Source organism: Lissotriton vulgaris, chromosome 5 (genome assembly GCF_964263255.1).
Source record: "Lissotriton vulgaris chromosome 5, aLisVul1.2, whole genome shotgun sequence".
In the NCBI taxonomy this organism is placed as follows: Eukaryota; Metazoa; Chordata; class Amphibia; order Caudata; family Salamandridae; genus Lissotriton; species Lissotriton vulgaris.
Genome location: NC_141693.1, coordinates 1,488,869,624 through 1,488,893,165, shown reverse-complemented (window position 1 = coordinate 1,488,893,165; position 23,542 = coordinate 1,488,869,624). Strand labels below are relative to the sequence as shown.

General features: G+C 44.5%; 1 protein-coding gene across 1 annotated transcript in view; it reads right to left on the bottom strand.

Annotated features, from left to right (window-relative positions):
* The window catches only part of REN (renin), a 92,283-nt gene that overhangs the window by 16,838 nt on the left and 51,903 nt on the right, over positions 1-23,542 (bottom strand). Inside the window, exons 6-7 of the mRNA XM_086923473.1 lie at positions 22,418-22,540; positions 20,691-20,835 (exon numbers count right to left, since the gene is read on the bottom strand). Coding sequence (XP_086779599.1) covers positions 20,691-20,835; positions 22,418-22,540 — 268 coding nt within the window. The remainder of the gene's footprint in view (positions 1-20,690; positions 20,836-22,417; positions 22,541-23,542) is intronic.

Genomic DNA, 23,542 nt, shown 5'->3' with positions numbered 1-23,542 from the left:
GACCCCGTTGCAAAACCAGATAGTTTTGTGATTGATGATTTTGACGCCTCCACAATAGGTTTAGGGCCCTTCTATGTTGTGGGTATTTGGCCCACCCATACAAGTAAGGTACCATTTTTATCGAGAGACCTAGGTCAACATTGGGTGGTAGGAAATTTGTGTCAGCCTGGTTAGCCCACAAATTTCCCACACAGAAATGTGAGGAAAATGTGATTTTTTGGGCTAAATGTTGATGTTTGCAGGGGATTCTGGGTAGGACATTGTTGTGAGATCCATGCAAGCCACACTTCCCTGGTCTTCCCTGGGTGTCTAGTTTTCCAAAATGTCTGGGTTTAGTACATTTCCCTAGATGCGAGCCCGGGACCAAAAATTCAGTTGACTCCCTTGCAAAACCAGACAGTTTTGCGATTGATAATTCTGAAATGTCCACACTACGTTTTGGGGCGCTTCCTGTCGCGGGCACTAGAACTACCCACACAAGCGAGGTACCATTTTTATCAGCAGACTTGGGAGAATGCTGTGTGGGTGGACATGTGTGGCTCCCTGCAGATTCCAAAACCTTCCGTCACAGAAATGTGAGGAAAATGTTTTAAAATTTTTTTTTTTACAAAGGTTGAGGTTTGTAAGGAATTCTGGAAAACAGAACCTGGTGAGAGCCACACAAGTCACCCCATCCTGGATTTCTGGGTGTCTAGTTTTCAAAAATGTACATGTTTGCTAAGTTTCCTTGGGTGCCGGCTGAACTAGGATCCAAAATCCACAGCTAGGCACATTGCAAAAAAGGGTCAGTTTTCCATGGGAAAAATTGATGTGCCCACATTGTGTCCTGGACCATTTCCTGCTGCGGGCACTAGGCCTATCCACACAAGTGAGGTACCATTTTTATTTGGAGACTTAGGGGAACAGATTTGTAGAAAAAATGTTTTTACAGATTGACTTTCTATACATTTCTGCTATGTAAGACAATGTGTAAAAAAGAAATTATTTTAAGAAATGTCCTCTAATTCACATGCTAGTATTGGTACCCACAATATTGGGTTATGTGCAAATAACTACTGCTTCTAAACTCTATATTTTGTTATCAATTTAGAAATATATATAGGTGTCCTTGATACCTATTTTTCACTCTTTGTATTTTACAAAATGAAATGCTATATACCCATACACAATAAAAAAACATTGCAAGGATAAGGCCGAGTTATTGGCTCTGAGTACCGTGTTCTTAGTAAACCTACAAGTCCTATACATCACCACAAATAAAAGGGTCCAGCAGACATAAAGGTATATTGCATTAAAAAAATCTGCCATATGTAGAAGACTTTACAGGTGAAAACGTTAGCACAAATGGCTATTTTTTTCAACGCACTTTCAATGTTTTTTTATTTTAAGTGTTAGTTTCTATGGGAAACCTTTAAAGGTGCAACAAAAAGGACCCCTTGCTGAATTCAAAATTGTGTCTACTTTTCAGACATGTTCAGATTTCCAACCTTATTGGTTTCATACCCATTTCTACAACTAACTGGAAGGAGGTTGAAAGCACAAAAAATAGAACAAACAGGCTATGTCCCAGTAAAATGCCAAAACTGTGTAGAAAATGTTGGTTTTCTGACAAAAGTCTGCCTGTTCCTGAAAGCTGGGAAAATTATGATTTTAGCACCACAAACCCTTTGTTGATACCATTTGCTGGAAAAAAATCAGATGCTTTCTTCTGCAGCTCTTTTTCCTCCTTTTTACCCCCAGAACAAAATGTAGCTTTATTTTGGCTAATTTCTCGGTCGCCTCCAGGGGAATCCACAAATCCTGGGTACCTTTAGAATCCTCAGGATGTTGGAAGAAAACGTCACAAATTTGATGTGGATACCACATGTGGACAAAAAGTTACAAGGGACTAAGCGCAAACTACAACAAATAGCAACAAAAAAAAGTTTAGCACGGGGAGGCCTAGCAGTGAAGGGGTTAAAGCGGAAGCTTCAAAGAGCAATATGAGAAGCCTTTAATATTGGAGCTCATAAAATAAAACTCCACTTTAGGAGAAAAACAAGAAGTTGTTACGTATGAGCCTTCGCCGAAGGGGAGTTACACAGACACATAAAAGAAGGAAAAGTCAATAGACTGGGCTAAACAAAGGAATCATGGAATTACTTCTATAGAGACCAGTCTCCACAGGGGGAGCAACAGTGACTTAGAGAGCTAACATAGCTAATGCAAAGAACCTCTACTAGGGAGATAATCAATAGTCTGCTGTACAAGGAAGCTCCTGCAGTGGGAACAGCAGAGGCCTACCTGGAACCACCAACAGAGATAAAGAAAGCCTTGTTATGCAAGGAGTCTTCACTACTGGAGCTCAGCTGACAGGCGTTGTGCAAAGAACCTCAGTGCGGAAGCTACAAAACCATTATACAAGGAACCTTTATAAGAGGGAGCAGCGAGGGTACCTCTGCTGAGGAAAGTTAAACAATTATCCATATTCGATTGTAGAGTGGTGCTAAGACTAATTCAGATTTCCAGGGATGATATTAAGGCCCACTCATACAACAGGGAAAGCCCCCCGAATAGCCATCCTGTCAGGCACATGCGCACACGTAAAGGTAAAAACAACAAGGAAAGCTCACTTGCCTACCTACAAACACAGTAACTCAGTAGCCCTCCAGCCTGCCGCCCAACAGAGGCGACCATCACTGGAATAGAAGCATCAGAAGGAACAAACAATCAGGCAAGACTGGTTAACACCAAATGAACTTGGGACGCAGTGATGCACTCCTTGCTTGTGGTTTGTATGCACCGTGAGAGCGAACACCACTTATAGCTGAACTCCAATATTGGACATATTGTGGTACACCGTCCTGGATTGGTAGCCGCCCAAGGGTTCTCAGCACAGGATGGAATGTTTGACCTGACTTGTATTTTTCCTCATGTTCCCAAACTCGAGGGGATCTTTCTGGGAAAACCGATTTATGCTAGGCAGGTGGTTTTCTTGTGGGACCAACATTTTATAAAAAGGTATGCAAGGTACCCTGCCTTTCTTCTCTTAGCTGACATCAACAAATGTTATGGGTTGGAGGTTCCATGTTGACAGGGGGGGCCGATGATGATGAAAACTCAGTGGTTGGTTAAGAGTAACTAGAGGAGGGGGGGCCGATGATGATGAAAACTCAGTGGTTGGTTTCAATGGATCATAATGTTTATCAATTTTATGGGGATTTTGCTGCTGTATTCGTATTGGGCTATACACTAATTTGACTTATTGTTTTAAAGAAATGAATTCAATGTATAATGATTGTTTGTACTTTTAATCATCGAATAAAGAATTCAAATGAAAAATGAAATGACTTTCTGGCAGTCAGACCTGGGCTTAGATATTTTTACTATATGCTCCTGGTGGGGTCTACTGTACATACTTGTGCCTGTGTCTGCCTTCTGAATAAGGCCCCCAGATAAACAACATGGTGCCTGTGAGTTCTGTGCCTCTTACCTGCCAACTTAAATCATTACAATGGCGAAGAGATGTAAAGGACGCAGAAATGCGTAAAACCGATCTGTACTAGGTGGGCTTGAAGGATAAGAGAAAATGACCTACTTTTTCTAACGTAAAAAAGGGGGTGCTGTTTTTGAATTTATGACCCCACAAGTGCCTTTCCAACTGGCAGCCTGTGATAAATAGGCAGCCTACAAAGAGCGAAAAACGGTTTTGGGAGAGACATGGGGTTGCCATGAGGTAAGGATAGCGAAGCCCCAATACACTGGTAGTTTGTTTTATTGCTAAGATTTTAAATTAATAATTATTCCTGCAAGAGACTCCCAGCGAGGAAGGTGCCTAAGATCACAGTGGTGTTTAAGGATACTTCAAAGTTACTTTCCTGTCCAGTGGGAGGTGGTTTCACTGAGAGATTTTCACCTGGGGGAACTCTGCCCAAGATGCCACTGCTGTCTGCCAGTTCACAGTGTTGTGTGATCAATGAGAGTTTTTTAAGCAGAAAAAAATCTGATTGTGATGACTGGGCTATGTGATAAGACCCATGTCTAACCGCTGTGTTAGACTTCTGGCAGTAAAATATCTCATGGACAATACAGGCTCCCTTGCACCATGGCGCAAGGGTGCCCGCGTTGGCGCTAGGCTGTCGAAACGACGCCAGCGCAAGGAGGAAAGACCGAATGCCTGTGTTTTGGATAAATACGGTGCATTCCTGTCCTTTCACTTTGACATAGGACAGGCAGTGCAGTAAGGGGATTTGCTGCGCTGCCCTACGCCAAAACCCCATTAATGAGGTCCGGCGTTATAACCCTGCCTACAGGGTGTGATCGCTATTATTTCCTCACCGAGTGCTGGCTGTTGGACTGTGCCTCTGACAAGATGCAAGAAAGACCTGTGCTCAACATCTTCACATCTTCCTTTACACACAAATCCTCACGTCATAATCATGGTCTATGCTGAAAATGTCATTGATGTGCATGTGTTGTGACTACGGTAGAGCTTTACCTTATGCAGTCAGTTTATCACAAAACAAAAATATGAAAGAAAACGATCCTGCGATTTGCTTTCACTTTCACTTGGTAGAACCCTTTAAGTGATAAATTGTTGGATACTGATTTTCTTTTCCACTGGAGATGTTTGCCTTCCACCAAGCTACTGTAGAAAGTTCAAGATGCCACCTGCATTAATTGGAAGGAGTTGAGCTCCACTGGCTTCTCTTTGGTCCTAATGGGTGGTTTAATGACGAACTGATCCAATAATATCAGAGCATCTCCTTTGTTAGGAAAACACATTTGTATTTCTGTTTTACTAAGGATTTGAATGTGCTCGATGATTCAAACATATGTGTGTTAGCATGTGTTCTTTGTACTATAGCCCGATTTAATGTCCAATATTGTCTTTCAGATGGACTTTCATTAGAAACATACTATGATGTTAAAGCACATTTCCTTTTCTTCTTATTGACTTTCAATCATTCCCTTATTGTTCATATGGCAAGAGCTTACTATGTTCTCGAGGTTTTTTTATACACTGCTTCGAATTCGGTGCATTTGGTTGGCGTATGCCTTAGCTATTGTCCCCAGCATTGTCTTCTATTGAATTCTCTACAGTTACACTTCATGCAGGTTTTTGCGGTATCTTCATTTCCCAGTTTTTTTGTCCAGTTTTAGATTAGATGTTACTATCTTGTGATATTTGAATGGTTGAGAATACTATTAAATGATTAGAAGGGCCAGTTCTAGACTTGTTTGCACTCTATTTCCTGATGAGACGTTTGTGTTCGGCAACATGTTTTATTTAATTCTGCCTCAGTCTTTGATAAGTTTCTTGGGTTGCGTTGCACCCTGTTCTGTGTGATTCTCCCTCAGAGGTTGAGCAGTTACTTGGGTTGTGTTGTACCCTGTTCCATGGGTTGTGTTGAACCCTGTTCTGTGTTGTTCTCCCTCAGAGGTTGAGCAGTTACTTGGGTTGTGTTGTACCCTGTTCTGTGTGATTCTCCCTCAGAGGTTGAGCAGTTACTTGGGTTGTGTTGAACCCTGTTCTGTGTGATTCTCCCTCAGAGGTTGAGCAGTTACTCGGGTTGTGTTGTACCCTGTTCCATGGGTTGTGTTGAACCCTGTTCTGTGTGATTCTCCCTCAGAGGTTGAGCAGTTACTTGGGTTGTGTTGTACCCTGTTCCATGGGTTGTGTTGAACCCTGTTCTGTGTGATTCTCCCTCAGAGGTTGAGCAGTTACTTGGGTTGTGTTGTACCCTGTTCCATGGGTTGTGTTGAACCCTGTTCTGTGTTGTTCTCCCTCAGCGGTGAACCCTGTTCTGTGCGAATCCCACTCAGTGGCGGAGAAGAATGAGGGTCATGTTGCACCCTGTGTTTCTGAGTGTAGCTGATTGATATATATTTTGCTTTCCTCCTTCCGTGGCTGAGAAAAATATTTCTGAAGCTGTTATGCAGCTTCTGCTCACAGTTTTCTCAGCGGCGGGATCTCCCTGCACATTTCTATGAGCTTAGTTTGTTTAAATGTGTTGGTATACATATTTGTAGTATTTTTACTCATGGTTTTATCTGGAGGCATTTTCATTCTCAGTCCCTCATCAGGTTGATCTGGCCAACTGATATGGTGTGTGCGGAGTGTGTTCAGTGTTTTCTCTTGCACGGTCTTAGTGTGGCGTGTGATATACGTGTGGTCTTTGGAATGTGGTTTGTTTGATTTATGTTTCTCTTTCTATTGTTTTTTCATAACTGATTATTGTGATTCTCTTTGGGACTTTTGCCAGTGTGCGTGTTATTCTTGTTCGTTTGTTGTGTGAAAAGTGGAGATGTGTGGTAACCTGTCTTTCTTCTATACGATGACCGTGGAATGTTACGGAGGCTCCATGCCGACTGCCCCTGGCAGCTACCTTTAACCTTAGTCTGGGCTGACCTACCTTCAACATCTGCTTTTAGCTGGGTCTGAAATACATACTTGTACCTGTGCCTGCCCACTGAATGAAGCCTCCAGTTAAACAACAAGGTGTCTGAGAGTTCCAGCGCCTCTTACCTGCCAACTTCAATCACTACGGTATGTTATACAAGGAACCTCCGGTAGCGGTAAATACACAGTGGACTGGTGCACAAGTATCCTCAACTAAAGGGAAACTACCAAAGAGAGTTACACAGGGAGGCAGCAGTAGAGGGAGCCAAAGAAAGGGGTTCAACACGAACACTCCAGTAGACAATCACACAAACAGACAATGCATAAGGACCATCCAGCAAAGGGAGCTAAACAATGGACTGCCACTAACGGGATAAAAACAAAGAGACGCTATACAAACAACACCACAAGCAGGAGCGAAAGAAAGAAGTGTTGTACAAAGAGCCTTCGGTGGGCTCAGACAGTTGTTACACATGAGCAGGAAGATGAATAAGGAATATGCTACTTGGCTGCAGAGTGGTACATTATGAATAGATCCCCATTTGGTGTTGGGCTCGGATGATTGCACTTGTTTTTCTCTTGGAGAAGTCTTTTGTAGTCACGAGGCTGGTGACTCCTCCCTTGGGTGAAAGTGCGCATGGGTATCAGCTCCATCCTTAGATTGTTTTGCCATAGTAGGGTTAGATGGATTAGTATGATACAATACAGAAAGAGATGCCCATGTAAGTGTATCTAAATAAGATAATGTTGGAACAGACACAGGTTTCCGGGGAGGCAGGGAGGGCATGTACCACTCTGCAGCCCTCTATGCCAAGAACAGATGCATACTGGTAAGTAGCATATTCCGTTCGAGGCATATGGGCTGCAGATGGTACATTATGAATAGATTACACAGCAGTTTCCTCCCTAGCGGTGGTCACCAGTGTCTGTTGCAACAGTCTGAAATAAAGCTTTTAATACAGCCTGGCCCATATTTGCTTGTTGTCTTGCCTGCACGTCAACACAGTAGTGTTTCGTGAAGGTATGCGGTGTAGACTAAGTTGCTGCTTTGCATATGTCATTTAGGGGAATGTTCCCTAAGAATGCCATAGATGCCCCTAATTTGCGTGTAGAATGAGCTCTAGGGGGAACAGTTAGTGTTCTTTTTGCCTTTATGTAACATATCTGTATACATTTTACAATCCACCTGGCAATACCTGCTTTAGATATAGGGTTGCCTTTATGTAATGGGGAAAACACTACAAATAGTGGTTTAGTTTTCCTGAAAGTTTGCGTTCTTTCTATGTAATATAATATTGCCCTTTTGACATCTAGTGTATGTAGGGCCCTCTCTGCTACCGTCTGTGGCTTTGGAAAAAAGACTGGTAGTTCCACTGGCTGATTGATGTGGAATGCTGAAATTACTTTAGGCAAGAACTTTGGGTTTGTTCTAAGAACCACCTTATTCTGGTGTAACTGTAGAAATGGTTCTTGTATTGTTAATACTTGTAACTCACTCACTCTCCTGAGGGAGGTAATGGCTATAAGGAAGGCCACCTTCCATGTAAGAAATTGTATTTCACACCTATGCATTGGTTCAAAAGGTGGCCCCATTAGTCTGGTGAGTACTATGTTGAGGTTCCAGACTGGAGAAGGTGGTAGTCTTGCTGGAATAACTCTTTTGAGGCCTTCCATGAAAGCCCTAATTGCGGGTATCCTAAACAGGGATAGATGTTGCCTGTTTGCAGGTATGCTGCTATAGCTGCAAGATGTACTCTAATGGAGGTGTAAGCAAGGTTACATTGCTGTAAGTGTAGTAAGTAGCAAATAATATTTTGTGTAGATGCGTCCAGAGGGTTGATGTTGTTACTGTTACAGTATACAGCAAACCTTTTCCCCTTTGCTGCATAGCAGGCTCTGGTGGTGGGACGTCTTGCTTGCTTAATAATTTCCATACAGTTTGGAGGTAAATTTAAGTATCCAAATTTTAAGACCTCAGGAGCCAGATCGCTAGGTTCAGTTGTTTGGGATCTGGGTGCATTATTTCTCCATGGTTCTGTGTAAGGTGCATGGGTGAGATTCTTAATTTTTGGTGTGGCACCTGTGAGAGTTGTAGGAGCGTGGTGAACCACGGCTGCTGTGCCCACATGGGTGCTACCAGTATCATGGTCATTGAATGTTGTTGCAGTTTTCAAACCACTAATGGAATTAGTGGGAGAGGGGGAAAAGCGTATGCAAATTTCTTGGACCAATTTATCCATAATGCATTGCCCTGCGACAGGTGGTGTGGGTACCTGGATGCGAAGCTTTGGCATTTTGCATTCTGATGAGTGGCAAAGAGATCTATCTCCCGTTGTCCCCCTCTTTGGAAGAATGGCTGCAGTATTTGGTTGTGCAGTTCCCATTGGTGTATTTGTTCTGACTCTCTGCTTAAGATGTCTGCTATCTGATTTTGAACTCCTGGAAGGTGTTCGGCTAACAGATAGATGTATTGAGGAATGGCCCATCTCCAAATTTCCTGCGCTAGTCTGGATAGTTGGAGAGAGTGTCCCCCCCCTGTTTTTGAATATAATACATTGCTGTCATGTTGTCTGTTCTGACCAGGACTGCTTTGTTGAGAATATGCATTTGAAAAGCTTTTAATGTTAGAAACACTGCTAGTAGTTCTAGATGATTTATGTGCAGTCGTTTGTGCTGTACACTCCATCTCCCTTGCACTGTGTATCTCTCCATATGAGCTCCCCATCCGGTGAGCGATGCATCCGCTGTTAGTACCACTTATGGAATTGGTTCTAGGAACGACCGCCCTTTGGAAATGTTTGTTGTATTCCATCACTTCAGAGAGCGATGCATGAGGTCGTCTACCAACACCAGATCTGTAATCTGACCTTGAGCCTGATTCCACTGTGTTGCTAGACATTCTTGAAGCGGGTGCATTTGTAGTCTGATATATGGGATTAACAGTATGCAAGAGGACATCATCCCTAATAACTGCATGAACACTCGAGCTGCTAATGAGTGTTGCTGTTGAAATCTTTGAATTAGGGTGAGCATTGTCTGAATCCTGACTGGATTGGGGGTATACTATGGCTTTTTCTGTATTTATAGTAGCCCCTAGATATTGTTAAACCTTGTTTGGTTGCAGGTGGGATTTTGTGTAGTTCACCGTAAACCCTAGCTGGTGCAGCAGTTGAATTGTCTTTTGTGTGTTTTGAAGACATTCCTCTTGTGACGTGGCCTTTATTAGCCAGTCATCCAAGTACGGGAAGACATGTATTTGCTGTCTTCTTAGGTGTGCTGCAACCACTGCTAGGCATTTTGTGAACACCCTTGGTGCTGTTGTGACTCCAAATGGAAGGACCTTGAATTGATAATGCCGTCCCTCTATTACAAATCTGAGGTATTTTCTGTGAGCTTTGTGAATTGGGATATGAAAGTAGGCGTCTTTTAGATCCAGTGTAGAAAGAAAGCCCCCTTTCTTCAGTAAAGGAAGTACCTGTTGGAGCGTGATCATGTGGAAATGTTCCGAATTTATGTATGCATTGAGAGGTCTGAGGTCTAGTATAGGCTTTAGAGATCCGTCTTTTTTGGGAATTAGAAAGTATAGAGAGTATACTCCTGTTCCTAGTTGATGTTGTGGAACCTCCTCCATCGCATGCTTTTGTAGCAGCGATAGTACCTCCTGTTTTAATAATGTCAGATGATCTTGACTCATTGGACGCTGTCTGGGGGGGATGTTTGGTGGGGTAGCAGTGAGTTCTAGATAATAACCATGTTGGATAATTTATCTCACCCACCTGTCTGATGTGATGTTTTCCCCGACAGGTAGGAACTGTGATAGGCGTCCCCCGACCGGTGTTGCATGGTCTGGGGGGAGCTGTATGAAGTCACTGTTTTGGGGTAGGAGAGTTGCGGTTGTTGTTGTTTCCGCGACCTCAACCCTTGTTGTTGTTACCTCTGTAACTGCCTCTAGAATTACCTTTAGGTGATCTTGGTGTAAAAGAGGTTGATTGCTGGATTGTGCCTGTATTTTTTGATCCGCCTCTATAGGTGGACCTACAAAAGGAACCACTCTGAGATGGCTGTTGCAATGCTCCCATTGACTTAGCCATTTCTGTGTCCTTTTTCATTTTCTCCAACCCCTCATCTGTGCTTGAGCCGAAGAGTGCTTTCCCATAAAAAGGCTGGTTCAATAAAGAAGTTTATACCTCCTGTTTGAACCCTGAGACCCTGAGCCATGCATGTCTTCTGAACATGATACTGGTGTTTATAGATCTTGCCGCAGTGTCTGCTGCGTCTAAGGCGCACTTAATGGAAGTGTTGGTTATTATCTTCCCTTCTTGTATCAGCTGCTCTGCCCTTTTTTGATGTTCCTTAGGGAGATGTGTAATGAGTTTCTCTAACTCATCATAATGAGCTCTATCATAGCGTGCAAGTAGCGCTTGAGTATTTGCTATGCGCCAGCTGTTTGCTGCTTGAGATGCTACTCTCTTGCCAGAGGCATCTATTAACTTAGACTCCTTGTCAGGAGGAGGAGCTTCTCCTGTCGTTGGTGAGTTCGCCCTCTTACGAGCATTTGAGACTACTAACAAGTCCAGAGGTATTTGGCCCTTAATAAATACTGGGTCTTTTGGGGCTGCCTTATACTTTTTGTCAATTCTTGGGTTTAACACCCTAGCCCTCACAGGATCTTTAAATATATCTGATGTGTTAGTGAGGAGACCCTTAAGCATTGGTAGGGTCCCTGAAGATTTTTGTGCAGCAGGTAGTGTTTCTAAAAGGAAATCCTCTATCTGAGGTTCCGTATGTAAATCTACCTTGTGGTATTTTGCTGCCCTATTAATCAATTGTGCAAAACCCGAATTATCATCAGGGGAGAGGGTTTTGAGGGATACAGGTCAGGGTCATTATCATTATCTGTCACTGCATCATAATCTTCCCATGGGTCTGTGTCTTCTGGGATAGTATTGTTATCATCCCCAGGAAGGTCCCCATCCCCTGTGTCACTTTCCACATCTGTTTGAGGTGTAGAGTCTTCGACGTCGAAGCATGTTTCGGTTTCGACATGGAATGTTTCGACTTCGAGCTCTCTTTGGTAAGGAGCTCCGGTGTCGATGTCGACCGTTTCTCGGAACCGACATAGTGGGAGACCGAGTGTTTCTGTTTCAGTTTCGTTGCCGAGTCAGAAGGGGGGGCGTTTGAAACTTTTTTCGGTTGTCTGACCGGGCTCGAAGGTGGGGTCGACACCAATCGGGGTCGGTTTTTTGGCAAAGGAACGTCATCACTCACGGTTTGATGAACGTCGACTTCTTCGACATCAGACTCGTCCGCTTCTGACCCCGACCTGTCCTCATCTTCTTCCTCCTCGGAGTGTTTGACCTCGAACAGTTCTGGGATTGCATCAGACTCCATCCTCGACATCTCGTGTCTTCGGGCTCAACGGTTTCTAATCGTCGACTTGGAAGAAAAAGCCGTACAGGCTTCACAATCCCTGGATTCGTGGTCAGGTGACAAACAGAGGTTGCACACCTCGTGTAGGTCCTTGTGTGGGAATTTAGCACCACACGTTGGACATTTTTTGAATGGAGTCCTTTCCATGGACTCCGGGCTGGACTATGTCGAAATAGGCCTCCCGGTCCCGTCGACGTAGAGTTAGAAATCTTCAGTGTTGACGTCGAAGTGCGTCGAAATGGGAATGAACTCGCGCTTGATAAACAATACCGTCAAATTGGAAAGGGAATACGCTCCGAAATATAACTTTTTCTCGAAGTCGATCCGGAGCGCTTCGATCCTCATTCGAACCCGAGGGCGGAAAAAACAATCTAAGGATGGAGCCGATGCCCATGCGCACTATCACCCAAGGGAGGAGTCACCAGCCTTGTGACTACAAAAGACTTCTCCAAGAGAAAAACAAGTGCAATCATCAGAGCCCAACACCAGATGGCGATCTATTCATAATGTACCATCTGCAGCCCATATGCCTCAAACAGGGAGTTATAAAAAACCAGCTGTAGATGGAAAATATTGTGCAAGGAATCCTCATTTAAAGGAGCATGATGCTGTGAGGATTTACGGAACCTTTCGTCGTGTCCGCTTCAGAGATGTTTTAAGGAATGAGCATGGCCAGGGCTTCTACCTTCGACAGTGAGTGGGCAAGGTGAAATTGTTGCCATGATAATGTTGCTCATAAAAGCCAGCTTCTTTTTCTAATTTGACAGCTGTGTATGCTTAATGGAGCACTGGGGCCATAGTTACTAAGGGATTGCACCGGGGCGAAGTCAAGCAAGGTGAGGCAAAGCAACAATAACACTTGCAAGGGCCTTTCCTTTTCACTACAAAGGGCAGTTTGCACTGGAAAGGTGCCCCTTTCTCATTGCGTATGGTGGTGTGTGCCACTTTGCACCAAGGGGTCTTTACTTGAGTGTTACACGGGGGAATTAATGCAGGCGCTCATATATTTCGACACAAAGCCCAATCCATTAAGAAAACCAGACCGGGCTTTGCACCGCAAAATAACACCTCCTTCAATCAGGCGCTAAAAGGAGAAAATGTTGTAATTTCTCAAAATTTTAGACTGTACAGAGCACAAAATATGTTGAATGTTTAAGAATTTGTCTAGAAATAGAATTTGGTACTGGCAGGACATGCGTTCTGTACAAATCCTTTACTACACAGCACACACACACACACACACACACACACACACACCTTTGCAAAGGATGAGTGTGATATTAGGCAGCTTATTTGAGCGCCATCGCTGCTTTCTATTCCTTGTGCAATGCAGTAAAGCAACCTTGCTTGCTGTGCTGCAGTTCAGTAAAAACTTATAAATATGTCCTGTAGAGTGCATGCCTGTTCTGCCCAGCCTTAACCCGCACACATTGTCTCTTAGCCTATCTATGGGTACTTATCTGTGTACCTTCATCCTCTATATCTCTGCACTCTCTACCTCACCTTTCTCAATAAACCTCACTCAACTTAATCTTTCTCTACCTCTCTCCCATGACCTCACCCGTTTCTGTATCACTCCCTGTGCCTACATCTACATCCATCCCTCTCATTTCCTTTCTCTATGTCAACTCCTTCTACCTCATCCATCTCTCTGTACCTCATTGCTCTTTTTCGTTCTGACCTCTCTGTAGCTCTCATTCATCTAACTTCACCTATCACACAACCTCATCGCTATCTTTAGCACGCCTTTCTCCATGACTGTTTTACCTTTCTACCTCTTCCTCAGCCCTTCCTCTACCTCACCACTCCTCTTCTCTTTCTTTCAGCACCTAACCTCTCAATTTACCTCGCGATTAGTTTGCTACTTCACTACTCAACCTCCCCTTTCTCTTGCTCTGCCCCTAGTCCCTTTCCTTCACCTAAGTAAATATCTTACTCCTTTCTGGCTACTTCCAGTTCTCTACCTGTACCCAGTCATTAATTCCTTTCTCTCAGTCTCTTTCTCACGCAAACATGTGTTTATCTCTAGACCTCCTTCTTCACTTCAACTCACCCCTTCAATTCAACTATTTCTTTCTGGATAAATTTCTCTAACTTACTCTCTCCCCCTCCCACAACGCTCTACCTCTGTATAAACATCATCTTTCTTTCTCTTCTTCATGTATGTCTCCCAACTTCCTCTTTTTGCTCTACACTACATTTCTCTTCCCCAGTACTCTCTTTACCTGACACAGTTTTCTCTCATTTTTATCTCTCTACCTTTCATCTCTTCGATTTTCCTCAATTGTGTCTAACTTGTGTTGCATCTAGCTCTGTCTAATTCACATCTTTTTCTACATTACTTTCCTCCCTAGTTCCCCCCTTGGAGTACTGTGCTCCTTTGCCTCTCTCAACATTTCCTTTTCCCTATCTCCATACATAGGCTGGACGTAATTTTATCTGATAATATTTGGCAGTCTTTTACAGAGACATTACCGCTTGCATGGTCTGATCATTTTGCGGTTATGTTTAATATAAAAAACTGTCTAAGATTCCAACCTCCCTTTTAATGATGAAGAGTCGCCCATGGCGTAAAATCGACTCCCTCACCTTTGGAAGAAATTCTTGTGGTCTCTTTGCCTATAGTCACTAATAATCTTTACCAAGCCACAATTGATTATCATTCCTGGCTAGATCTAGCTATCAGTCAGTTAGCCCCTGAAAAAAGTTGCATCTAATAGGAGAGCCACGCCATTGCAACCATGGTGTTCCGATAAACTAAGAGTTTCTAAACAGCTCTGTCATAGACAGGAGGGCAGATGGAGGCAGAACTACGATCCAATGGAAAAAGAGTTTTATAAACAGAAAATGAATGAATACAAAGCATTGTTTTATAAAGAAAAAAACTGCCTATTTTACGCAAAAAATTAAAAAAAATCTAAAAATTCCACCAAAGAGTTAGTCACAACTGTAAAAAAAACTTGCAAATATGGAGGATACCAACAAGGCCAATATAAACCAATCCCTGTGTAACACCATAGCATCCATCTTTCAGGTGAAGGTTGCAGATATTTATAATATCTTCACTGCAAAGACTCAACAGGCCCCTCCATCTCCTGAGGTGTTTTGTCTGGAGGCTGAACCAGAGAGATCATCTTGGAGCCAAGATGGAAACGGCAGCTCTAATACAGATCTAGAACTTTTTTCTTAATTTCTGGCCTTGATGGCTGATCAAGTTCTGGACCTTCTCCAATCGATAAAATCTGTCTCACCCCTGGACCCCTGTCCTCTTGAGATTATGCAGTTAGCCCCTAAAATAATATCTAGCCAGTTGGAAAACACTTTTAAGAAATGTTTAGCTAATGCTATTTCCTGTAGGTGTGAAAAATAGCCTCAATACTGCCATTACTTAAGAAATCCAATATGAGTCATTTAGACCCCAGCAATTCTTGGTCAACATCACACCTCCTTTTTGCAACCAAGATTGTCAAAAAGGCGCTAAAAAAAGTGACATTATTTCTCAAATCCAATCACCTCCTGGACCCATATTGATTGACCGTCTCCACGCCTTAGGAATCAGGGGAACTGCACTTTCTCTTCTAAAATCATTCCTATCAGAGAAAGAACAATTTGTGGCTATGGGTGGCTTTTATTCCAGTTCATTATCTGTGCCATGTGGGGTAAATCATGGATCGCCCATAAGCCCTACTCTTTTTAATCTTTATGTTACCCCTTTGGCTAGACTCATCAAAATGTTTGGGTTCTTTGTGGTGAGTTATGCAGATAATACCCAGATCGTAGTCTCATTATGCAGGAAATCATAGGACTCTGCAAGCAGATTCCATAGCTGCATGTTGCCGATCAGCAATTGGATGTCCAATACTTGTTTAAAATAGGGCTGGGTGTAGTTTGCGAAGTAGTGCTACGCAAAGCTACGCAAAGTGCACTTCGCACTACGCGAGCTACGCGTAGCACTACGTGAACTGCGTAGTACCCTGTTTGCGCTGTGCAAGATGCCGTTTTCAATTATAGCACAGTGCGGACAAGCATCCGGCACTGTGCAATCATTGAAAACGGCATCTTGCACAGTGCGAGCTGTAGTTTTCTGCCGCTCAAGTAGATTTTTACTTGAGGGCAGCTTTCTCAACGCGGACTGGTAGTTTCTCATCGCAAGCTGTCGCGAGCATACGTGAGCACTCGTAATGATAAACCTGACCTCCCCGCGTTGAAAATCTCGCGGGAGGTTTATTTTCCACGCTCGTGATCAGCAATTTGATGTTGCTTATCGCGAACGAGGAAAAAGTCTCGCCGGGATGTCATTTTGCTTGCTTGAGGTCGCCAACTTGACGTTGAGGACCGTGAGCAAGCAAAAAATGACCGCTGCACTATGCTACGTGTGTTTGCACTGTGCTACGTGCAGTTCGCGTAATGCGAAATAGCGCAAACTTCGCAAACTACGCTAGCGTAGCGTAGTGCTTTGCCCAGGGTTAGTTTAAAACAGAACTCCGGGAAAACTGTAGTACTGCTGCTGGGCAACAATACTTCTTTTTGGTCTTCAGCTAGGTGGCCACAGAAATTAGGCACCCTTCCAACACTGGTCTCTAAAATAAAAAAGGTTGGGATCGTTTTTGATGACAAACTGTCATTTGAAAAGCAAATCAATGCTGTGGCCTTTACATCTTTCTTTGTTTAAAAGATCTTGAAGAAGGTCTTTCCATATATTCCGCAAGATTTGCAGAAGCTGGTTGTCACCGCCCTTGTGCTCTCGAAACTGGACTATTGTAACGCCTTACACTTCAACATGCAGCAGAAACTTTTAAACAAAGTACAAGGTCTGTAGAATGCTGCTGCGCACATCTTACATGGGATTCCCAAGCATCAATCAGCATCATAGGCCTTGTTCCAGCTTCATTGGCTACCTATCAGAAACGCATTGACTTCAAAGCATTATGTATTGCTTTTATAACTTTGAATGGCTCAGGTCCAGACCATCTAAAACAGAAGTTCACATGGTACCGCCCATCTAGAGATCTGCGATCTTCTTCAGCCTACAATGTGCTCCTCCCTAAATTTAAAAGAGCCCATTGGGGCAGCAGATGTTTTGTACACTGTACGGCCATGCAGTGGAATTCCCTCTCATTACAGCTGAAGAAAAGCACAGGCCTTCTTTCATTTAGGAAAGCTTTGAAGATATGGCTTTTTAATCAATAGGCTTCTCTCAATCTGCTAGGTCTTGAATAATTTCCTGTCTTTCTCCTTTTGCTGTGCCTCCCGTTGCTGGCAGCACCAAGACGCCTTCGGCCATAGCGTGCTATACAAAATAATTTTTAGTTTAATTTAATTTTTATTTCATTTCATTTCAGCTCTGATGACCTCTCTAGCGCACTCTGAAACCGTACCTATTTTCTAACTCTCTTTCTCTACCTACAACTTCCTGTCTACCTCTCTTTATTTTTCATTCAGGCTACCTTACATTTCTCTATTTACTTTACTTATCTCCCTACCTCACAAATCTTTCTAAATCATCTCTATCCCTACCTCCTTCTCCTTCAACTTCATATCTCTAGCTTTACTGTTCTCTTTATGTCTCTGCCCTTCTCTTTAACTTGCCCACCCCATTCCTCTTACTCAGCAGGGTCACAAGAACAGGTCTAGCCTGAGAAGTGCACACAAATATTAAATATTAAACAAATGGAATGGGTACAATCCTCAGAGCAGCACTTTGATTTTTACTGCTGCAGCAAGAACGCCAGTGCCAGGGGATATATTTGTGATGACAAATATTCAGCAACTAAAGCTACAAATCAATCGCTATGCGCATATATATATTTTTATATTTCAGACTAGTCCACTAAACATCTAACAAATCCTCCATAGGATGCTTTCACTACAATTTGGAGTAACAAACTGATTTTAAGCATAAAAGTTAGTTAACTTCCACCAGAGCTACCCTAGCAACACCGACACAACTGACCTCCCAGAAAGCATGAGCCACACTGGCCTCAAGCAACTTGTCACCGACCCTACCCACATAGCAGGACACATGTTCGACCCCATTTTTATGTCCAGCGACTGAGTCAAGTACAATCATGTCTCCCAGCTCACTTGCACCGACGACTACAGCATCAACTTCACAATTGCAGGACCTTCCAGCACTGGCACCATAGCTCCCAGCTCCATGCACAGAAACTGGAAAAAGATATCAGAAGACCAGTGGAACAATGCCCTCAACTCTCACTTCCCAGACAACAGGCTGCAAAGAACTCCTCCCCGTGGTTTACAGAATACGTCGAGGCAATAGCCCCTGCCATGTCAGCCAAATCCAAAGAACCTGCCAGAAGAGCCAGCTGGTTCACCGCACAGCTGAAATCCACCAAATGCAACTGTCTGCAACTAGAAAGGAAGTGGAGCACAAGCAAGGAGACAGGAGACCACACCACCTTCAAGACAGCACTCTACCAGACCACCGCCTCCTGAAAGAAACAAAGAAGAACGCCCTAGCAGACCACAAAGAAGCCAGCACAAACCACAGCAACGGATTCTTCACCATCATGCAGGAGTTCTCCAACCTCGCAGGTGCCAAGAACATCACCCTCTCCCAAGAACTGTATGACACCCTGGCGGACTTCATCCACGACAACATCTCAGCCATCCATGAACAGTTCAAACCCAAACCCCCTGCCGCTGACAGCATCAGCCTGCTCACATCCATGAACACCAACCCCCAAAACACTTCTCACTCATTGGGAGCCTCTCACAACTCAAGCCACATACTTCATCATGAACTACATGCACTCGGGAGCACCCATGGACCGCTGCCCCCTCCACATCTTCAACCTTGGGCGCAAGATGATTGGCAATGAGTTAAAAAAGAAAATCCTGAACACCTTCATCACCTCGTCCTCCTTCCCTTAGGAGCGGAAACACCCTGAGGTGAGGTCTCTTCTGAAGAAACTATCCGCCAACCCAGAAGAGCGGAAGACTTACCGGCCCATCTCCCTGCTCCCCTTTCCAGTGAAGGTTCTCGAGAAGGCAGCAACTCTCTGAATACCTGGAACACCACAAACTCCTGGACCCCTCTTCATCTGGATTCTGAGCCAACCACAGCACTGTGACAGCCTTGACCACAGTCAAGAACATCGGGGCCCCCGGACCATGGCAAAATGGCAGCCCTCCTCCTCTAGGAAATATCAGCTGCCTTCAACACTGTTTTTCATCATGTCTTGATCAACAGACTCCACCACATCAAAATCCAAGGAGATGCCTCGAAATGGATTGCCTTATACCTCACAGGAAGAACCCAGAGAATCCTTCTCCCATCGTTCACCTCGAAACCATCGAAAGAAGATCATCTGCCGAAACCCCCTCGGATCATCCCTAAGACCCACCCTCTTCAACATGTACCCCCTTGGCCAACACCATCAGATTGCACGGACTCAACATCATCATCTCCTATACCAACGACAACAAGCTTATCCTCTCGCTGCCAGAAGACCCCTTCACCACCAGAGCCAACTTACACAGCTGTATGATGAACGTCGCTGACTGGATGAAGGACAACTGTTTCAAGCTCAACACAGACTAGACGGAAGTCCTCATCTTTGGAAACAACACCTTGCCATGGACCAACGCACGGCAACCTGCTAAACTCGGCCAATGCCCCACACTGACAGAACATGCCTGCAACCTCTTGGACAGCAAGCTATCTATAAAGAAACAGGTACATGCAGTCCCACCCGTCTGCTTCCACACCCTACGCGTGCTCCACAAGATTTTCAGGTGACTCCCAGTCAACACCATAGGAGCATTCATGCAGGCCCTTATCACCAACAGGCTGGACTACGGAAACACACTCTACGTAGGAATCACCGCATTCCTCCTGAAGCGACTACAGACTAAACAAAACTCAGCAGCAAAACTCATCCTCGACCTCCACAGATGGACCCACATCACACAACACCTCAAGAAGCTACTCTGGCTCCTGAACCAGAAGAGATGCCAGTTCAAGACTTTGACCCACACATACAATGCACTATACAATGAAGGACCAGCATACATCAACAAACGCATGGCCTTCCACTAACCAACCAGACACTTACCATCCTTCTCTCTCTTTCACACAAACACCCCCGCCCGCCAAATCCATCGAAGCAAGAGAGGAGGATGCTCCTTCTCACACCTGACAGCAAAAGCTTGGAATGACCTTCCTGTGTGCCTCAGGACCGCCTCAACACTCTGGGAAGTCAGGAAAGGACACCACAAAGCAGCTAGCAACTCCAGCACCTTGAGACCCTCACGGGTGATTTGCCACGTTTTATAAATTCGTGATTGATTGACTATAAATTGGAATTTAACGAATTGACCTATTAGTACATTGGTCACTTTGTATAATGTTTTACTGATCGCAAAAATACTAATCACAGTTTTTTGCAATTCATATTTAGTATTTAGTTGTTTCCACATTGGTGCATGAGCGTACCTCACTGCAATTCGGGGTGGAATGGAATAGACCGATTTCTCACAGGTAATGGGAAGGCCACCCCAACAATGTAAAGTGCAATAAGGAACAACAGAGAACTCTCTCCCTCTTTGACTATTGAGAAAAGAAGTCAAAACAAATTTTCTACTTGCTGCAATCCTAAACAAAGAAGAAATCCTGGAGAAATCGTCCCACCGCACCCACCATAGTTAATCTTGTCTATATCTCACCTTGTTTAGCCTTGTCAAATATCAGTTCCCACCCACCTCTTCAAGGGAGTTGCCATGCACATCCCTTATGTGCTTTTCATTGCTCCTCTACGTCCAGTAGTGGAGAAGCTTCATTAGAATTTACCAAGGTGAAGAGTTTGACTGCTGTTGTCCCCCCACTATTATCAAATATTCTTAAAAAGCAGCTTACCTCGCCCTCTGCCAATTCAGTAGCGCCGACGGCCTTCATCAGCACTGACACCGAGCCGGCTGGCCCGGTGATGTAAGATGCTCCGGTGTCGATGGCTACAGAACAGCCTTCACTGCAGAAGAGAAGCTCTGCACCAATGGAGATCCTGCAGAGGGTGTTAGAATGGAACACAAATTACTACAGGGACTCCAGGGAATGAGAGACAACTCAAAGTAGAAACACCCTGTTGACAAGGGAGAAGATATAATTAATAGAGTCATCCAGTGTGTGGTGGAGTGAGAATTCTAACTACAGAGATTCGAAGGAGTCTGCTTCCATTGCTAGGAACCACATGATGCAATAAGACTATTAGCCACAGATGGCACCACTGCTGCTAGGTTGTCTAAACAGAGAGTGGGTGTCTCTTACTTCTACGGCCGTACAGAGACAGAGGTAAGGAGCCCTTTCTGTTACCAGTAGATCAAATACAGCTATAAGGAGTCACCTGCTAATACCGACTTACAAGTGGTAGTGCAATGACAGAAATAAGAAGCACCTGGTTACTACTGGTAGTCCACGGACAGAAAGAGGTAAGCAGTCTCTTATTACTGGGAGCCCAAGAATGGAGATAAGAAGTACCCTGCTACTTTTGTTAGCCCAAGGAGTTCCTGGCTCCTACCGACAACCCAGAGACAGAGATATGGAGTCCCTTAATACTTTGGTGGCACAGAACCGAGGGAATGGGTCCCCTGCTACTATTGGCAGCACACGTACAATGATAAGGAGTCCTCTGTAACTTCTAGCAACCCAAGGGCAGAGACACAGTGCCCCCTGCTAGTTTAGTAATACTGGCAGCGGAAAGAGTGCGACAAGGAGTTGTCTGTTATTACTGGATGGAGCTGAGAAGTCCCCTGCTACTACTGACAGCCCAAGGGTGGTGATGAGGAGCCTCTGCTATTACCGGCTGTCCAAGGAAGGACTACTACAAACTGGGGGCCATATTTAGAAAAAAAGCATGCAACGCAATGCAGCAAGCAACCTTACTGCGCTGCATGACAGGGAAAGGGCAGGATTGCACCATATTTACCTTTGTGCAGCGCATTCGCGTCCTTTCCTAGAGCTGGCGTACTTTTGGCTGTCTAGCTTCAATGCAGGCACCCTTGGATCATGCTACAAGGGTGCCTGCGTTGCAGCAGGATCACTTTTTGTGCAGGAAGGAACACTTACCTGAACAAATACAATACTCAGAGGCATTTTCCTCTTTCATAGTGTGCAGCACACATAGAACGAGGAAACAACAAGAGGAAGATATTTGTCCTTGTGGCGCCTCTGACGCATTACCAGGTCCACCAATGTTGGTAAATCTGTGAATGTGTTGGAATCCAAGGGTGGATGTGTGGGAGCACCCAAGTTCCACCCATGGTACACCTCCCTGCTGCCGAGTACCGCAAGGCAGTGCAGATCGCTGGTATCCCAGCGTGGCTTGATAACACTCATTTAGGTTTTACGTCGCCCTTGCATCCCCTTGCGTGGAGCAAGGGTGACACAAAACCTTGATAAATATGCCCCTGAGTTGGAAAGGGAGGAAACCCTCAGCTTGTACTGAGGAAGGGAGCTGCATGGAGGACCCCCTTCCTAGATGCAATCAAAGAGAGGGAAGGGAAGGCTCACATGGAAAGAGGGAGAGAGAAATAAATGCACAGACTAGGCGTGTGCCCCAGTGGGTGCTCAGGCTCCTCCTCACTCACCCTTTCATGCCGATTTGCCAATTGTCACTCCTGATGAGGTCCATGTACTGGAAGCTTCCAGTGTAGTAGTTGGGGTCAGATCCTCCCAGCACAATTTCTCCACCGGTGCTTAAATGTGTGTCCCTGGAGAAGGCAAGTGACAAACCCAGAGTAAGTTAAACCATCTTATACTTGCATCGAAGCGCAAGTGAGACCATAAGACACAACCCGGACAAGCCCAGAGCTGCTAGTGCAGCTTCTATTAGTGACACAGGTCTAGACTGCCACAAGCGTGTGGGAGGCGTGACAGGAGGAATAGTGAGGCAGGGTAGAAATTAAGAGTGAAGCAATAAAAATTCAAGGCTCATGCCATTCTACCAACACGTTTCTCTTTCTGTGAATCTGAGTACATGCCTCTGGGGCTGACCCAATGATAATTTTCTTAAAAGCTGGGTTAATGTTTCGTTCATCACCTCATTCATCTCTCCTTCCCTCCATCCAGCAGCCCAAGCACGCACCCCCTCATATTTCTTCTATTGATCAATTCATTGATGTTTCCATCTGCCATTCTACCTCTCCTTCAATTCGTCTTCATTTTCATCTATCACTTGGCAAGATTCTTCTATTTATTTGTTCGTCCATCTATCATTCCGTTTGTGTTTGTCCCTCTAGCCATTCATCCAGCTTTATATCTTTATATAACTGTCTACATATTTCTAAATCCTGCCTCTTCAGATCATGGTTCCTACATTCCAGAAGAAGGGGATTGAATGCACATACGGCTGGTTCTGTATAAGTCCCTTTTCGACCACACCTGCAGGTGCACGTCAGGAAACTATATGCTTAAGTTCTGAAGAGTCACCATTTTTAGGGTTTGTCGCTTGTGACTGCCCTCACTCATTGGAACTGTTTGCATAGCATTATCTGTTGCTGCCTCTTCCCCCTTGGGCCAGGGGATGAACTGGACTGGAAGAGATGGACCCCTCAGAATGGATTAACAGTGGGCCCGACTGCTCGTGCTGCGAAGACCATTACTGGGTCTCTGCGCATGTGGGTCAGTGGTCCCAATCTTACCTGGAGTATACACAACAGGAAAGAGCTCGGAGCCCTTGCCTGGATGCCGTGTGGAGATGAGCTATCTGCTTA